The sequence below is a fragment of the Chiloscyllium plagiosum genome, unplaced genomic scaffold (genome assembly GCF_037043375.1).
Source record: "Chiloscyllium plagiosum isolate Xiang-an unplaced genomic scaffold, Cpla_swu_hap1 HiC_scaffold_43, whole genome shotgun sequence".
NCBI lineage: Eukaryota > Metazoa > Chordata > Chondrichthyes > Orectolobiformes > Hemiscylliidae > Chiloscyllium > Chiloscyllium plagiosum.
Genome location: NW_028270181.1, coordinates 19,199,792 through 19,219,504, shown reverse-complemented (window position 1 = coordinate 19,219,504; position 19,713 = coordinate 19,199,792). Strand labels below are relative to the sequence as shown.

Here is a 19,713-nt window from a genome sequence, read left to right as displayed (position 1 = left end):
GGGCCGGATGGGTGGTTGTTGCCAGAGGCATGGACAAGCCTGAGATGTTGTATCTTATATGGAGAGCTGCCTGTGGAGGTATAACTAATGATAGGAAGATACAGATAAAACTGGAGGGTCAATATTTATAGCTGCTGAGGCCTCCTGGTTGTGGGCATTGGCCAGACAGATTTCTATTTGCTGGCTGCTAAGTGAACAGTGTTGATTACTGCAATCTTAGTTGGTTTCGAAATTCCAATTCCTTTGAGTGTCATCACGGATGAACTTGTCAAGATTAGAGTGGTGCTGGAAAAGCACAGCAGGTCAGGCAGCATCTGAGCAGCAGTAAACAGGGGTCTTGCCCAAAACGTCAATTTTCCTGCTCCTCGGATGCTGCCTGACCAGCTGTGCTTTTCCAGCACCACTTTAATCTTGACTCTAATCTTCAGCATCTGCAGTACTCACTTTCGCCAAAGGTGACCTTGTGACATGCTGAACTGTTCAGGTGTTTTCAAAAGTGACCAAGGATCCCATCACTGATGATCATTTAGCCAATGATCCTCTTCCAGTTATCCTATTAACAGTGGACCTATTGCGAATGACACTTCTGCAAATAGCTCGAATACCAGTGATCCTATTGTCAAACATTACGCTTGGTTAAGCTAGAGACATACCAGAGCCTGAGTGTTTGGTGAGCAACGGGTAGTACAAGTAGGAAATCCATCTACTGAGTTGGAGTGAATTTTTAATTCGTAGCCTTAGTGGCACAATCTCCATTGCACAAACCATAATTCAGTTTAATGCATTAATGACACCTTGAACTCAATATAGACACTTGGCCCTCATGCCAATTAAACATTGACAGTGTCCCTACCTCTGATCCAGGAGGTCTGTGTTCAGGTTCCCACCTGCCCGGAGGTAGGTGTGTCATCACGTTTAAGGAGGTTGAAGGGCTGCCTGACCGGCTGTGCTTTTCCAGCACCACACTCTCGACTCTGATCTCCAGCATCTGCAGTCCTCACTTCGTCCTAAAAATAACGATAACCTATTTACTGTACACAGAGTCTATGCTGAATAGGCTGCTGGTGTGAGACAGGGATCATTGTCATACCTTTATCATCAGGAAAGAATTTTTGCTCCACTTATGGATAATTAATTTCACAATGAGGCCACTCTTTAACTTTTCACGTTTAATGCCAAGTGGAAGTCTTTCACCATGTGCTGGATTAGCTAGATCCTGTTGCTGTACCCTGTGACTGTATCTTTAGACCAGTGCGTTAGAGCACTGTCGAGATATGCTGACAATGTGACTAATATTCGGCTCCCAGACAGCAGGGTCTAGAAGGCGGCTGAGGTTGGCAAATCAATGCTTCAGTAGTTACCTCCACAACACGCACTTCCTCTGAGCTCAGCTCGTCGCTGGGAAGTGTGCAATTGTGTTGCCATGAGCAAGCAGAAAGTCGTTTCGGTCAGGATGTTTAGAGTGCTGCTGTGGGTAAGAGTAGAATCTGCACAGCCCCTCAGCCTCACAGAGAAGCGCTTAAGAGTTTAATCTGAAGGGGATTGGAAGTAAGGGGATGGTGCCTGGTGAGGCTGGACAGAACTGTGGACCCTCGACCAGCGTAATGGGCATATGTCTTATTCAAAGCAGAGGATGACAAGAATCAAGAGTTCTGTTTGCCGTGGTTAGTGGGAGGGAGGATGGGTAGCCCAGTATAAACTGGTTGACCTGCTTCAGTGCTGTGTCTCCTCTGTAATCCTCTATGTCAAGGGAGTGACGAGTGTAATGATTAGCACCTTCCCATCCAATAGCTCAAGATATGCACTGAATGTTACGGCCTTCCTGGGAAAACCAGAGCACGTGGACACCCTGATTTTTCTACGTGCTCACCTGAAGCTCGTTCTGGGTACAAGTAGATGAACATGTGGCTATTAAAAGAATCTGATGAATGAAGCCTTTAAAACACACGAGTCCGAGAGGGCTTACAACTGTAAGCAGCAGCTCGAGTCCGTGCCCTACTGAGGTGAGGATGACTGGATAAGATCTAGGTGAGGAAAGGGGTAAACAAGCCTTGAGGGTGTTCAAAGTGCAGCCTGACCTGACATCTCATCTCAAGCACTATCGCCATAAGCGGTAATTGCTGCTCAACATCAACAAATAATCTAGTTGCAGGTTTCAACTGTTACTGCTAAAGATTTGTTTTGCTTTGGAGTTGACTGTTTCCAATATTAGCTGATGGCCCCCTTCCCTGTGAGATAGTGAAACCTCATGCAGGTGGATCAATATCTAACAAAGCAGGGATACACCAGAGTTTGAAGGTCTGCTGTGTGGCTCAAATCAGAGAACAGTGCAGTGCAGAAGGATTCTGTTCAAATCTGTGGTGACATTTCAAAGAGCAACTCAGTCAGTTGGAATAGCTGAAATTGAGTTGGGGAGGGGCGCTTTCTTTAAAATTGGGACAGGAAAATCAAGCGAGAATTACTGAGGGGAAGCAAAATGCAAAAAATAAATTTGGTTGTTTCGCTTTGATTTGTTGCCAACAACATTTCGAACACTCTCAGGAGCTGTGTTCTTAAATTCTATCCAACTCCCTGCAGGTCGTGGTGAAGACCAGGACAGAATATCAGCTGCAACAGAAGAAGAAGAAAAAGCTACACATCCCTGGAATTAAGAAACTCAACATTAACCTTTATGATGAAGTCTCGGAAAAAGTCAAGGTGATCCAGTTAAATCATTGCAAAGAGAGCTTACATACACCTTCAGTAAAGTTTATTTTTCATCATCAAACATCAAAGTGGAATAGCAGCCACTTCATATTGAATATATATTGCCAGTTTCTCACTCTCAATGTGATTTGATTCCTTTAGCTCACTGGATTGATTCTCATTACAATGGCATTCCTGGCTTGCCTGTTAATGCTGGTCATGTACAAGGCATTCTGGTATGATCAGCTAAGCTGCCCAGAGGGTTTTGTATTTAAGGTAAGATGACAGTCAGTATTCCTCTTATTACTTCCAGATTTTACACAGCAGACTAGGTAATGAAAAAAGCCCTTTGCAAATGCTGAATGGGGGAAATTTTCTTATTTGTTGTTGCAATAAAGATCTTCAGATTCCTAACTCTCAATATCTCACAGGCACTCTCTCTAAACTATGTGTGACGGGTATTAAAATTCAGTTGCTTCATGTGGACTGGATTCTGGTCGTTGCAGTGTGGATATATTTAACCCTAATGGGAAGTAGGAGGTACCCTGTTCATCCTGAGTGGAGATATTTCGCCTCATGCATGTTGACCCATTTAGCAACATTGATATATTTTGGGGATAAAGAGAGCTCAGGAACTTAGAAAGAAGTAAATTTCTTTGATCTGCGTATGTTCAGTAATGACCAACCAAATGTGCAATATCACAGTCTATTGATGCCATTTTGGTGTTATAAAGTGTACCAGCTCACTGTACACTAGGCTATCTGATGCCATAGTGTATTGATGCTCTGAAAAGCATACTTTACGCTACCACTCTGTACTGAGAAGTACTGCAACATTTCAGTGTAGAGTGCAACACTACAGGGAACACAGACACAACATGCTTGACATTCTTCAACCCAGTTACACACCGTGCTTCACATTGTATACACAGCACAGTACAAAGATGCACTTAGATATTATGTACAAACACATTATTCAACACATTGCACAATGAACACTGCACTGTGTGTTGCTGTAGTATACTGAAATACATTGTGCCATTACTGACATTCTGAAAAACTAATAGATTGCACATTGTACAGTGTCCGAAAAGACTACATGATGCTCTGATTCTTTCCAACTGTGATTAACCTAAACCACATCTGGATTTCATTTACACATATATTGTATTTAGGATTTCTTTAGGAGTTAGCATGATAACTTGCCTGCTCTGAGATTAACCTCCTCTCTTTGAATAACTACTCCTGCTTGCTTGAGGTTATTTCAGTTGTTTATGCATGAGGAGCCCAACTTGAATTTTAAATGAGTAAGAGTGAATTGTTCACAATGTCCTTGGTTTTCCTGAATTCTGGTAAACCTTTACTGCGTTCAGTATTATGCCGATTCCATGAATCTGAGCATGCTCTTACTGAACTGCCTTAGGTTCTGAGTGATTATCTCAATTCAGTTCTTTTCACTATTAGTCAGTATCTCCTTCGTCTTCCAGCTAGTTTGTGCATTTGAACAATAGATCATGCGGGTCAGACCTCAATATCCTGGCAGTCTGCTGTGCCAAATATGTTTGAGTCAGCAGACCAACTGGGTGATTAAAGACCATCTAGCTGTGGCCCACATGGCTAATGACTCTGTATAGAACCCATACACGATGTACAGCATGTGCACAATGAACACCTTGCCATCAAACTCTCAAAGAACAAACCAGTGGCAAGCTGAAACAGTGCTTCCTAGAACTGTTATGGGAAGCCTGGACTCTTGTGTTTTGTAAGGTTTATAGAAAATAGATTTATTTTGCATTTAGGGGAATGTGTTGTTCCTTTAAAAGGGGCCATTGAAAGTTCAACGTGGGCATTGGAGATTTTTTTAAACTAACTTGCATAGAAATTATATGACCAGTGATAACTGCTTTTTATGTGGTAGACTCCACTTGAGCTGTTTTTGACCAGTGATTGACTTGCAGAAGTCCTTGTTTTATGCTGTATAGTTGAGGGAAGCCTGTGAGGAACCAGTTGTGTTGGAGAAAAGTCTGCTAAGAACAAGCAGAGTTAGGGAAAAGCTTGCACAGAACAACGTGCACAACTGATATCTCCCACTTAGAACCACTCAGGTCCTGAAAAAGGGTTACACCCGAAACGTCGACTTCTCCACCTCCTGATGCTGCCTGGCTTGCTGTGTTCTTCCAGCCCCCTGCTTGTCTACTTTGGATTTCAGCATCTGCAGTCTTTGTTTCTAACACATACATTACAGCAGATTTGGCTGAGATGACATGGGCTTTTCTCAAGGAAAGAATAGTCATTCTGATCATAACATCGATTGTTTGTGCTGCTGACCTTTCTTCACCTTGTGAATTTAAACTGGTTATCTCCCACATAAAGGTTACATCGAGAATAGACAATAAGAATAAAAGATACAGCAAAAAAGCTACTGAGAGCCAAAAATGCTTTTTATAAAACTGGCCTTTTGGAGCTTAATCTGCTGTATATTTGGATACAGCAGAACCAGAAATAATTCCTGCCCTTTCCAAAGCAACTCATTTGGTTTACAGTGCTCCTGTTTTCCCAGTCATTTCTCTTCCAACTTTTTCAATGCTTTCACAGCTTTTCAAAAAGGTGTTCAGATTCATTTCAGGATAGAGCAGGGCCAGAAATAATTGTTACTCTTTCTGAAGTAGCTGCAGTGTGCAACAAGATAATTTATCATTACACTCAGTTAATTTTGGTTTTTGCATCGTGGTCAGCTCATGTTTTGCGGAGAATGGAGTGGGTGATGTTATGCAGGTCTGTTTGAACTTTGACTGGGCCAATATTACAGTCTCCATATAAAAAAGAAAGTTCATATGAGCATATGTGTGTGTCAGGCCGAAAGGAATACTAGCATGATTTATGTTACTTTTCTGGGAATGAGGCACACAGCCAATTGGGGATATGGAGGGAAGGTGGAAATGTGAAGATGTGGGTGAAGATTTTGTTGAATGGTGGAGGAGGCTGAAGAGGCCTAATGGCAAATCCCCTGCCCACCCCCTGGTTTCTGATGTTCATAGCAATTCTCTGTTGCCAATGGTAAATCACAGATCATGGAAGCACAGACCAGGCTGCAGAGATTAGCTCATTCAATTCACGGTGCTCCTGATTTCCCAGTAGTTCTATCATTTCTTTTGTAACTTCTTGAATGCTTTCACAGCTTTTCAAAAAGTGTTCAGATTCATTGACTAGAATCATCCAGCATGGAAACAGGCCCTTCATCCAAACAGCCCATACCCTAACATAATCCCAAACTAAACTAGTCCCATCTGCCTGCTACCAGCCCATATCCCTCCAAACCTTTCCTCTTCATGTATTTATCCAAATGTCTTTTAAATGTTGCAATTGTGCCCACATCCACCACTTCCTCAGGAAGTTCATTCCACATGCTTTAGTCACACTCTGTGTAAAAAAAAATGTGTCCCTCATGTCTGTCTTAAATCTCTTACATCTCACGCTAAAAATGTGCCCCTTAGGTGGGCCTTACTGATACTGCATCTACTTCTGAGCAGCCTATTTCAGGAAGGAGACTTGGAGTGGGCGCAGTGTCGATTTATCAGAATGCTCCTCAGGAATGAATGACTTTGGCTCAATAGAGATGGTGGGGAACTTGTCCAGCTCAGACCACAGAGTTATTTTTAATCACTTTCCAGCGATGTTACAACAAACCTCTGGAGCAGGTGAGACTCAAATGTGGACCTTCTAGCACAGAGATAAAGTACTACCATTACATCACAAAAGCCCTCCAGAGTGCAGCAAGTTAAGGAGAGATTTAACATGGGTGTTCGAAATGATCAGATCTGTTGATAGAACAAGAGGGTTTGCATTGGTAATTGGATCAGAAGGTTGGATGATTAAGTGGTGGAGGATAGGGCGGCAAAGTGGCTCAGTGCTGCCTCACAGTGCCAGGGACCCAGGTTCGATTCCAGCCTCGGGCGACTGACTATGTGGAGTCTGCACATTCTCCCCGTGTCTGCATGCACTTCCTCCGGGTGCTCCGGTTTCCTCCCACAGTCCAAAGATGTACAGGTTAGGTGAGTTGGACATGCTAAATTGCCCATATTGTTCTGGGATGTGCAGCTTAGATGCATTAGTCAGGGGAAATGTAGAATAATAGGAGTAGGAGAATGTGTCTGGATGGGATACTCTTCAGAGGGTTGGTGTGGACTTGGGCCAAATGGCGTGTTTCACACTGTAGGGATTCTATGATAAAGGTCAGAAGTAACACGGGTGAGATGGTGGTGGGAAAACCATTCAATGGTGCATAAAAATATATCTGGATATATAAAAAAAAGTCAAGGCATCTTGGTCTGTTGTGGTACAGTGGTAGTGTCCCTACCTATAAGCTAGGAAGTCTGGGTTCAAGTCCTATCTCCTCTGGACATCTATCAGAATATGTCTAAGCAGGTTGATGGTAAACATGGAGTGAGAGTAGGAAGAAGTCTGGCAAGATGAATAACAAAGGAAGGCTAAGAAAGATTAGTAGAAGTTTCAGAGGGGTATGAGGTTTTTTTTCTTACAGATGGGAGTTATGATGTGAACTGCACTGTCCGAAAGCTGGAGGGAGTGGAATCAACAACAACATTTGAAAGAAAATTGGGAAATGCACTTCAAAAGAGGAAAGAATGGTGGGACCAATTGGATAGTTGTTTTATTCAGACAATAGGTACTTGCTGTGCTGTGAGATTCTATAATTTGCCACAACTGCCACTGGTTGAAGACTAGCTTGGATACCTGCTGTTGTCTTTCTGGAATTGTATAGCTGGTCTAGGAGGGAGCAGGGCATGTGACCAGGTACTTGACAGGTAGAGGCTTAAATTCTTAAGAGTTTGATGATAGGAGAACTCTATTGAAGTTAATGTGAGGTGGTTTCACAAAGCACCCAGCCTCATCGCAAGCATGTTGGTGAGTGGGTTGCCTCTCTTAGTTTATGGATCAAATCTAGGTGATGTTGAGACAAGCCACCCAGAAGAATCTCAAGTCACTTGACTGAAAAGCAGGTCACTAATTCCACTAATTAAAGCCAAATCAAGCTGACAAATTGGCCTTGCTGCAAGGCTAGGTTCAGTTTAGCTGTTGCTAACCAGACAGTGTAAATGTGCCTTTGATTTCAGAGAGGATTGATTTGACAGCACGTCAGTAACTCCCAATGCAGATTTTCATAAAGCCAACTTGTGATTTCATCATTTGCTTTCTTTCTGCCTGGGTCAGAGAACAAAGGTGCATCGTATCACACAGAAGCAATACAATGATCATTCATAATACATGAATATATGACAGCAAGTTTCAGCTCTTCATCAAAGATTGGGCTGCATTTAATATTGTTAGCTTTACTCGGTAATTTATTGTGAATTTCATCAATGTACATTGCACTGTGGTTAGAAGCACAGAATCTAGAATTTTTTTAGTCCAGATGGAGGCCATTCAGCCATTCGGGAGTCTGTACCGGCTTCTGAAAGAACCGACCAACTTATCCCATTCTCCAGCCCTATCGCAATAGCTCTCGAAATACATCATTTTCAAATCTCCTTTGGAATCCGCTTTCATCACTCTCTCAGGTAGTGCATTCCAAATCCTAAACTCTCTGAGTAGAGGTTTCTCCTCATCTCAATCCTCATTCTCCAGGCGACAATCTTGAAATTAGTTACTGACGTACCAACTCATGAAAACAGAAGATCCTTCTTTACCCTATCAAAATTGTTCATCATTTTGAGCACCTCAATAAAATCACATTTCAATCTTCTCTGATCCAAGAAGAATAAACCTAATTTCTCTAACCTTTCCTCACATCTAAAATCTCTCATTCCTGATATTCATTCTCCTAAATCTCCTTTAAACTCTCACCAGGGCTCTGACAGCCATCCTTAAATAGGGTGTCCAAAACAGAAAGCAGTACTCCAAACATAGTCTGTCCAATGGTCTGTAAAGGTATAGCATCACTTTGTTGCTTTTATGCTCTTTGTCTCTAGTATGCCTCTTGGGCAATATGGTGGCTCAGTGGTTAGCACTGCTGCGTCACAGGACCAGGGACCCGGGTTCGATTCCACCCTTGGGCGACTGTCTGTGTGGAGTTTGAACATTCTCCCTGTGTCTGCATGAATGTACTCCAGTTCCCTCTCATAGTCCAAAGGTATGCAGGTTAAGTGGATTGGTCACGCTAAATTGCCCATAATGTGCAGGATAAGTGGGCTAGCCATGGGAAATGCAGGATTACAGGATAGGGTGGGTCTAGGTGGGATGCTGTTCAGAGGGTCTGTGTGGACTTGATGGGTGGAATGGCCTGCTTCTATCCTGTAGGGATTCTATGATTTATAAACCCAAAGATCCTCTAAAGCCTTCATAACAATTGTTTGAACTTGCCTGGCCACTTTCAGAGAATCATGCACGTGAACTTCAATGTGCCTGTGTTGTCTCTCCATGTTTCTTCTACCAAAACATATTACCTCACATTTCTCTGCATTGAAATTTATTTGCCAGGTGACTGCCCATTTGGCCAACTTGTCAATGTCTCTCTTAAGTCACTCATCGTCATCCTCACAAATCACTATTTCTCCCTACCTCAGCATCATCTGCAAGTTTAGAGGTTTGCCCTCAACACCCATTTCAAATTGTTCACAAAAATCAGAAAAACGATTGTTGCAAGTGGGGACACCACTTTCAACTTGTCTCCAGTCTGAGAAATGCCCAACTATTCCTTTCAGACGACTTTGAATCCATTCTGCCAAGGACCCATTAATCCCAAGCAATTCTAATTTGCTAACCAATTTGCATGGTGGCTCAGTGGTTAGCACTGCTGCCTCAGAGTGCAAGGGTCCTGGGTTTGGTTCTCGCCTTGGCTGTCTGGGTGGAGTTTGCATGTTTGCTCCATGTCTGCGAGACTTCCTGTCAGAAGCTCTGGTTTCATTCCATGGTCTCAAGATATGCAGGTTAGGTGGATTGGACATGCTAAATTATTGGTAGTGCGCAAGGTAGGTGATTTCGAGGATAGGGTTCGGACTGGATCTGGGTGGGATGCTCTTTGTAGGGTTGGTACAGACTCAATGGTCGAATGGCCTCTTTCTGCACTGTCAGGATTCTGTGTGGCGATGTATCAAGTGCTTTCTGAAAGTCGAAATATACAACATCCACGGCACTAGCCTCATCCACTGCCTGTGTCACCTTGTCAAATAACTCAATTAGATTTGTCAGACCCAACCTTGACAAAGCCATGCTGTTATGGACCAGGCCAGACCCCCTCAAAACATTTCAGGAAAATAGCCCAGACCTTACCTTTGCTGGTTCTTTTAAACGGATGCACAGTGGATATTCCAGGGGAGATGCAGTTGCTCAAACCACTTAGTTTTAAACAAAACAAAATTTATTTGCAAGATTACCGAATGAAACACAAACATAAGAGAACAGAATACTGAATAACAATCTCACCGAAAACCCAACAAATTATACTAACCTAATGTCGGTGTTCCTAATACTTGCAACAATCCCTCAACACCCTTTGGCACAAGAGATAAAATCAAACACAGGGTTTGATAGGAGAGAAGTCAGAGAGAAAGAGTACCAGCATGGGCCTGGTTCTTTTTTCACACTACTGCCAAAAGCCAAACCAAACCAGAGAAAAGCTGAGCTGGGAGAACTGGCTACTCCCCTTTCATTGCACAAGTGTTCCTTTTTTAAAACTTGAAAGCCTTTTTCCTGAGGCAGTATCTGTTAGCTATTATCAAACCGGCCCTAAAAGCCTTCAACCCCAGACCTTTCGGAGTCTGTGTCTTTTCGGACCTCTCTGAAATATAAAAAAATGAAGGACAACATAACCTTGTTAAAGGAGCAGCATTGTTACAATGTTGACTGTAGTATTAGCTTATTTTTCTTCAATTGCTTATTTATCCCATCCCGTACTATGGTCTCCCTACTGGCTGTGCTGGAAAGTTACCCCATTTTGAAATACAGAGGAGCCTGGATTATCTGAATTTCAGATTATCCGGCAAGTTTGCAAGGTCCCGAAGCTTGGCTAAACTATGTTATCCAGCGTTTGATTATCCAGCATTCGAGTAACTGAATGAATACACCCCACACATGTCCTTCGGATAATCCAGGCTCCTGTGTACATGGATTTCCTTGGTGAGTTAGTTTCCGCACCATCTGATGAAATGCTCTGATTTAATACTGCCACCTTGCTCAGGGTTCGAATGAGTCGTTGTCTGTCTAAGTTGAAATTTATTTCACAAAGTCTGGACAGAGCTGAGCCAAAAACTGAGCTTTTGTTCACTTAAAGCTTTGATGTTTCTGTTGAGGTTTTGTTTTTGTTTTTGCAAGACAAATGTTTAGATTTGTCTGGAGTCAAATTGGAAATTGCCAACCCCTTTTTTCCTATTGAGGATTTTGTGAAGCAGTCCAACAGTATTTCAGAAATATGCATCAAATTTCATTCGTGCAAGCTTTGGCAGTATCCTCAACAGAATGAAGATAGTAAAATAAAACAATTTTAATACAAGTTCTAATTTGTTTCAAATGCACAGTTTGGCTGCACAACCAGTTAAAACTAGAAGGACAAATTATTAAGGAGTAAAAATAGTAATTGTGTTCCTGTGCCTAGAAAACAGTCACACTTAAACCGTGATTGTACGAATGTGAGAGTTCCTGACTGCAGTGATATCACCAATGTGATATGTCACGTTGTAAATTCATGATTCATCATAGCAACAACGGTGCAATAGGATGTATTATCAGGCTACGCAAAAGGCTCCCAACCATTCCTGTATGGGTTTGCTCCCTCCGGAATGTAAATTTAATGCATTACTCAGGGAAGACAAGATAAAGCTGTTGGACTGGATGGAAGAACTGGGATTTCTTGCACAATTGAGGTGCTACTTGCATGTTAATAGGTACCAGTCGGACACAGTGAGTTTTTCACTTTGTTGTCCTGTAGAGAGCGTAGCCCATGGGAGCCAAAGCCCCTGAAGTATTTTTACGTCAAAACGTCCCGCCATTGACAGCTGCGCCATCGGGTTCATTGTTAAAGCCTTGCTTGGATGGGTTGCGTTCTTGCCAATAATTGGACAACACGTTTCCTGAAAAGACAAAGAAAAGTGGGGGCAATTGCATGGCTTCAGCCAAAAAAATCCCCACTTAAAGAATAATCCAGCACCTTTCTAGTGCATGATATGTAAATGTAATTGTGAAGCAATTTTTAATGGGGTCGAGGGACGGTTGTCAGGGGTGGGGGAGGTGTGGTGGTGAGGATCCATCTGGCGAGCTGTATAACTGTCACACTCCGTTTTGTTCTTGTTGCAGCATAAGCACTGTACTCCTGCAGCTCTGGAGATGTATTACTCGGAGCAGGAAGCTGGTTCTCGTGGAAGCCTCTACACGGTTATTAGCCACTTAAGCCAGGCTAAGAGAACCATTCCCGATCTGTCATCGCCATGGCTACCAGTGCTTCCTGCCTTGAAAGGACCAGCAAAATCAAAAGAGGAACCTAACAGCTCCCATCAATAGAAGATTAAAGAAGGAAGACAAATTCATCTCATTGTTCATTGAAGTTCTGAAGTACTCAAGCATTACATGATCCTCTTTACAAAGAAAAGTTCTTACTTTTAAGGATGTGTATGTGTGTGCGGGATATCTGTGTGAGAGAGTGTGTGTGTGTGTGTGTGTGCATATATGTATGTATGTGTGCGTGTCTACGTCCATGTGTGTGTATCTGTGAATGTGTGTGCAAACCACAATCCCTTCGTTTGACATATTTAAGTTTGATTAGTTGGGTTGAGCCAGTGTTGGGGTGAAAATGGAGGCTAATTGAGTCTGCCCTAAAAAAAAATCCAAACTGGCTCCAAAAGGTAAGATAACGGAAGCAGAAAAGTATTTTCATGGAGTTTAGGCTTGAGGCACCAGTTTTAAGACAAGGCCTCCCAGATATGAATCATGGAATCATATAAATGTAAGATGGCCGTTTCGGCCTCGTGTCTTTGAAATGTGCACAGATATTTCTGAGCTGTGTTGTAATTATTTCATTCCACCTAATTCAAATTTACAAGTATTATCATCTTAATCTTCCCATGACCCCAAATTTTGTTATTCATTATTAGCATCAAAATTCAATAGCAAAAGGCTGTTAACAATACTAAAAGCACCCAAAATCAATAACCTTAGTGATAAACCCAGGTTTTATAACTGGGAAAAAAAGGTGATCTCCAAATCGAACCTGGAGAGAGTGAGGATTGCAGATGCTGGAGATCAGAGTCCACACTTTTTGACTCCAAATTGGAGCCCCAGGTTTGTAATAATTATTGAATTTGGTTTTACAAAATCCATACCCCCTCTTTCTGCTCTTTCAAATACAAATGGTCCCATTTGGGAGCTTTCTTTAAAGCTGTCAAACTATGGGATGGTTAAAATAACTTGCCTGAATAGCAAATGGATTGAACCCAAGATTACTGCTGCTGGTAACAATGCTTTGCTCCTCTCCTTTATTGAGATGATTAATGTTATTTGCTTTTTAATTCTAGTTTCCCTTCAAATAAGCTAGTGTGTGCGCAGCAGTGGATATCTGGTTTTGTGACAGTGCCACCACATTAATAGCATTGATGATATACTTTTGACTATTATTTCAGTCCTAAGACACAGTCTCAGAGAGTTACCAGTTGTGGCGTCACTATGTTAAACAGCCCGATGAGCACATATAAGCAACAATTTCTTTCTAATGATTGTACAGCTGCACAGTAATAATGAAATGTAACCTCGTTAATGTCTGCTATGAATAGAAGCTACCTGCGACCAGTTTAGCTCTTTTGATTTTAATTAGTTTTAAATGGTGTTTCATTAGTTCTCATCTGAATACGGGATTTGGCAGTATTTCCTCAGTATGGCCAGATGCATCTTTTTACATCATTTTCCTTTTGTTGCACCGAGTTACTTGATGTTACCTTGTCAGGATGGAAGGATAAAAGGTTTCCAGCCTGATAATGTGAAGGGATATATCATTCTTTCCTCTAAGCTGGAATCCTGAATCCCTCTGCTTTCCTGAGGGAGCATTTCCCAAGAGAAGTTACACAGTGTCACCTCACTCCATCCTCTCCCGAAAGCCCTCATCACTGAAGGGGTGTTTATGAAATTCCTAGCCAATGTCCTGGAAATGGCAAGTCAAATATCATGGCATTGGCTGCTTTAGAATTTGTGCATTGGCAGACACTTCATGTGATTGAGTGCAGTTTTCTGCCTCCAGAGCAAGTTATAACCTTTATACTTTAGCGATGACACAAAGCAGCATTATATGCAGCCTGTTATAGCTGTGCTTCACGATATAGTGTGCCAGGTGACACTCCCCTTCAACAATGAGTGGCTGGAAGGCAGATAAACAGGTAGGGCAAAGTATAAAGTTGAATAAGTCAGAAGAGTGAATAACTGCAGTCATATTAGATTCCTAAAGACTAAATGCAAAAGCTTTTTTTTCAGTGTAATTATATTTTTACATGTTATGGTGGAGAGCAGAAGATAAATGACAAGGAGTAAGGAAATGGCTGTGCCCTCCAGGGGTTAAGGATAATGAGGACACTAAGGAATGGTTTGTCCTTTGCCAAAATGTGCAAATATTCGAAGCGGGCTGAATGACCTTTGGGCAGACAGTCACTTCATCCGTGCCACTGTTCCTAGATTTTCCAATAATCGGGTTCTTAGAAAGTTTGGGTGAAAGTTACCATGTCATTTGGAGCAGCTCCAAGCATCCATACTTTAAATTCAGCTCGAGATCTCACTGGAGTGCACAGCATTGTGACGTATGGGCTCTCCAAGCCCACAGGCAACTTGGATTGCACACACCGGGGGCTGCTTTCCGATTAGCAAGCGGGCTTTGTGACCCAGGAAGGCATTCAAAAATGGCACTCCACTTGACTGTCCAATGTGTGAACATTGTACCAACAAAATATTGTGTGTTTAAATTAAGTCTGCTTCACTCCCTCAGCTCTGTTGGGTACGTTAAAAGAATGATTTTCATCAGGCCAGTTCTGACACAAAATGCTGTACAAACTTGCAAAGGGGAACTTCCATCAGAAGAAATCTTCATTGCTTCAACGCCCTGGTATAAATGTCAACTTATCCTGCTGTGGAGCTAATCCATTCATTTATGTACATGGCATTCAATTGCGAGTGGGAGTACTGGAGCTGACAGATTTTTAATTAAGTTTCTGCAGGTCGCCTTTGTTTGTCTAAAAATCTAATGAGACGCTGCTTTTAATAAATATAATAAATGTCGTAATACTGTTGTGACACTTCTGTCAGCATTCGTCTTAGTACGGCTACTGTTCACTGTATGACACTGTTAATTTAGCGACACTTTGTATGTATTTATAGATCTTGTGAGTTTCACATCGCTGCCAGCACTTTGAGGTGTCTTAAGTGCCAAAATGGAGATAGTGATTACTTGCTTTCAAACTGATAAAAATAAATGGACAGTTTTCTCTTCCGAAGTGGGCCTCTCAGTTTCTTCAGTTTGTGTTAGTAGCTCATTCAGGGTACGTTCAATATTTGACCCTCAGCACCAACTTAAAACCATTAAGATAGACAATAGCAGATTTTCACCTGTAACCCATATAGCTACAACTGAAGAGGAAGCCACACAAGTAAATGAGGATGGAAGCAATGGAAGGTTGTGCTGATTGGCTGAAGGGCGGCAAGACTTAAGAGGTGGAGCAGAAACACTGGTAAAGACAGTTCTGAGGAAGGGTCACTCGACCCAGAACATTAGCTCTGATTTCTCTCCACGAATGCTGCCAGACCTGTCGAGTTTTTCCCAGAAATTTCTGTTTTTGTTACTGGTAAAGACAGGTTGGGCCAAATGGCCAGACACTGTCCCATGTAAAGCATCGACTTCAGTAGGATAAAACAAAAAGAATGTGGATGTGGGAGATCTAAAGCAAACAAAAACAGAAATCGCTTGAGAAACTCAGCAGGTCTGGCAGCATCTGTGGAGACAGAAAGCAGAGTTAACGTTTTGAGTCCAGTGACCCATCTTCAGAACTGTTCTCTCAACTTTAATAAATTTGATAGCTTCAATCGTAAAATCATCAAGTGCGATTCTCTAAATGTAGTTTAAATATTTTAAAGACTCACAGTATTTCTGCCTCACTTTGCTGTTTAGTGCAGACACAAAGCCTGGCAGTTTGGTCCTGGTTGCGGGCAGTTATCTGTCCAGGGAGTGGACACATTGATGGCGTGGATGGCAATCTCATACCTACAGCATGTGCCAGCAGTCTATGAAGCAAGCCACTATGTGTCCGTCAACCAAATGGTTATGTCTCAAGGTTGAGGGGGTTTAACCCTCAGTCATGTCAAGGCAGAGGGCTGCTGTCAGCCAAGGGTAGGTGATGGGCCTAGTGGTAATATCGCTCGTCTATTAATCCAGAGAACCGGGTTATGTTCTGGGGACCAGGGTTTTGAAACCTGCATGGCAGAAGGTAGAATCTGAATTCAGTAATAATCTGGCAATAATGGTGGCCACTGGTGAGTATCAAGAAAAGCCCATCTGGCTAAATAATATCCTTTAGGGAAAGAAACTGCCGTCCTTACATTGTCTCGCCTTTACATGACTCCAGACTCTCGGCAAAGTAGTTTATTCATAACTGCCCTCTAGGCAATTAGGGATGGGCAATAAATGCTGGCCTAGCCAGTGATGCCCACACCTCATGAATGAGTTTAACAAAGGGGTCAAAAGGCAGAGTTTGTAATCAAATTGGTGGTTTGGATATGGTCAGACATGTGCTCATGATGGTTAGGAATAGGGTTAGGGGTCCATCGCACATCAGCCTGGGGAAGTGGGCCGTGATCAGTCCTGGAGCTGTGGTGCACACAGCTAGGGGCTTTATAGGCTCTCTGTTGGGGAGCTGCACAGAGAGTAGTCAGGGATCTGGGGAGCTCTAGTTCAGAGCTGACTGTCCAATCTAGTCTAGACAATCAGGCATGGTCAGTCCTAGGGTTCTGTGGAATGATATCATGGTGAGGGGGGTGGGGGCAATGCTTTCAAGGGGACACTGTTTTGGAAATGAAGTTGTTGGAGGGGTATCTTAATATTTGTGGTTTGGAGGTAGCAAACTGAGATACAAAGGGACAAGGATGGTGAAGAGGGGGGAGCCAGCAGTGGGTGGGGAGGACATGGGACGCTGTAGGAGGTGGGGTTATAGGCTGTCACTGATGCCATAGCCTCAGTATGGGGGAGACTGTGCAATGTGACGGTTACAGATAATCTGTATTGGTGCAGCTTTTGCCGTTAAGGGTGAGAGTTGGAAACATTTGTTCAGGGTGGTGGTGGGGGTATGACCTGTGGATGTTCAGTAGAGATTGATTCTCCCAGGAGTGCTAAGTAAAAAGAATCATGGAGGTTAAGAGTGAAAGTGGGATGGATTTGATAACCAGGCAGAACCTTGTATTCACAGTGTCCAGCAAGACCTGGTTTTTATATACATCCACAGGATTTGAGCGTCACTGGCTAGGCCAGCATTTATTGCCTATTTCTAATGGCCTGGAGGGTAGTTAAGAGTTAACCACATTGCCGTGGGTCTGGAGTCACATACAGACCAGCTCAGGTAAGGACAGCAGTTTCCTTCCCTAAAGGACATTCGTGAACCAGATGGGTTTTTCCAACAGTAGACAATGGCTTTGTGGTCATCATTAGAGACCAGATATTTATTGAATTCAAGTTCCACCCGAACCCAGGTTGCCAGAACAGTACCTGGTTCCCTGGATTAACAGTCTGGCACTAATAAGCCATTTCCTCCCCTGCGCTGCTTTCCACGATTTGCCTATTTCCAAATGTGACTTACGAATGGAAACTGGCTGGAAACACGCTGAGAGTGCATGGAGTCAGTGCCTGTTTGCTGTCCAAAAGCACAGGCTTCACCTTTGTGTGATGTGATGGTCTTTAAGGTGTGCTTAACGCACCAAGATCTTACGCTTAATAGAGTGCAGCTTGAGGTCATTTCCAGTCTTGTCATTGTGTGCGTGAAATGCACGCAAAGAACAAGTGTGTGGGATGCGAATGCTGGTCACTGGCAATGTCAACCATGTCACTGCTCCTTCCAGACTGAAGGTAGACATCTCTGTGAAGAGGAATAATTCCCCAGGTGATATGTCAAATAAGTACCTCGGGTCTGCTACAACATGCAGTTAATGCAAGACCACTTGGGTGGGCAAGACTGATTCCCTCAACACCTGAACTGTAAGGAGAACACAACACAGCCTTATGCAATGATGCCTTTTGTGGTCATGTGTGACTGCAGGAGAAGGGTTCATGTGGCATTCCCACTCTGCTACTCTTTGTGAAGTGTCTGGTGTTGCATTCATCAGAATAAGGTCCAAGTCGAGTCCTCCCACTGTATAGAGGAGTGTGTTGAGCTATCATGTGCATGGGGATGTGAATGCTGACTGCTCACATTACAGAGAACTTGTTCTGTTTCTTCCTTCCCCTACAGCAGGTTTGCTGTAAGTGTGCTGAATGGATCCAGCCACACACGGGGTTAATGTCAGTTGCTGCGATGCAGTGAAAGGAAATGGAAGAGGAACAGATATGTCAGTAACATCCAGGAACCAGCAGCAGCCTCCAGTGTCTGCAAAACAACCACCGTGAAGAGATTGCAGCTGCAGGGCCCATCAGGATGTGCAGGAGGGCCAGGGTCTGAGGTCCTCAGTGCAGTTTCCCATGTATGAGTGATGCACAGTCTTGCCACAGACTGAACATGCTCCGGGTCTCTGTCACTGAACTATGCTGACTGATGTGACCTGAAGGAATGGACGTCCATCCTATCCTTGTGACTATCTCAGGAGCCACTGTGTGGGAGCTCTCAATTGTCCACTCACAAACATATCGGGGTTGTTTCCAATGCCATTTGTATCAGATCACACCACTTCATCTGGTTTCCCCATGCTGCATCCAGGCAGTAGTTACTTGATACCTTAGCTGGCTTCCCCCAAGTGCAGGGTGCCATAGACTGTATATGCAGCTTGTGCTGAAAGGGCAGTATCAGAACGCAGTTCAGTTCATCAATAGAAGAGTATTCCAGTCCATCAACGTACAAGTGCTTTGTAATCATTGGGCCCACCTCTTTGAAATCTGCACCCCAGAAACCAGTATAATTCCTATATTCTTGAGATGTTTCATGTTTCTGCTGTGTTTGAGGAGGCAGATATCTTCCAAGGTTGATTACTGTGAGACAAGAGCTTCCCACTGTAACCCTGGCTTTTCCCTCTTTTACTCAACCTCCTGAGGTAGAGAACAGCCCATTCTTCAGCCAGGCCATAGTAAAGCAGATGATACGCAACCTTAAGATGAGATTATGCTTTTTGGATCGGGTAGGGACTTGACACAGTGTGCTGTCCAACCCCAGCAGGCTAGAACAGGCAATAAAGGGGATGTGATGGAGGCTGATGCACTGGGAGAGTCAGGTTCATCTTCTGAGGATGATGGCATTGAGCAGGAGGAACACCAGTTCTGACAATAGGATACAGCAGCTTCCGGCCAGACAGGTCTTAATGAACTCCAACGTGAGCTGGCTGCTGTGAACTATAATTGGCTGGAATGTTTTTGGTGCTCAGCATGCAATTGGTTTGCTTCTGTTCCCACGAGGCAACTGCAGCTTCTGTTTGTTTGATATCTGCTCACTTTTTAGTGAACTGTTATGAGATGACAGAAGGTTTTCCTGTAAGTGATGGCCCCCACCTTGAACAATGAGAAGATGTTGGGCCACATTGGGCATTGGAGAAAGAGTGCCAGTGACTTAGCTAGGGCTGTAAGCAAGGCTGCTGAGCAAGGTGAGGGCCCATGGTGTTCGAGGTGAGCTACTGGTATGGATTGAGGATTGGCTGTCTGACAGAAGGCAGAGAGTTGGGATAAAAGGTTCTTTTTCGGAATGGCAGCCGGTGACAAGCGGTGTCCCACAGTGTTCAGTGTTGGGGCCGCAGCTGTTCACATTATATATTAATGATCTGGATGAAGAGACTGGGGGCATTCTAGCGAAGTTTGCTGATGAT

General features: G+C 43.3%; 1 protein-coding gene across 1 annotated transcript in view; it reads left to right on the top strand.

Annotated features, from left to right (window-relative positions):
• caly (calcyon neuron-specific vesicular protein) overlaps nucleotides 1-15,159 on the top strand; it is a 49,842-nt gene extending 34,683 nt beyond the window's left edge. Inside the window, exons 3-5 of the mRNA XM_043678876.2 lie at nucleotides 2,578-2,697; nucleotides 2,848-2,961; nucleotides 11,992-15,159. Coding sequence (XP_043534811.1) covers nucleotides 2,578-2,697; nucleotides 2,848-2,961; nucleotides 11,992-12,195 — 438 coding nt within the window. The 3' untranslated portion in view covers nucleotides 12,196-15,159. The remainder of the gene's footprint in view (nucleotides 1-2,577; nucleotides 2,698-2,847; nucleotides 2,962-11,991) is intronic.
• Nucleotides 15,160-19,713: the final 4,554 nt, after the last annotated feature.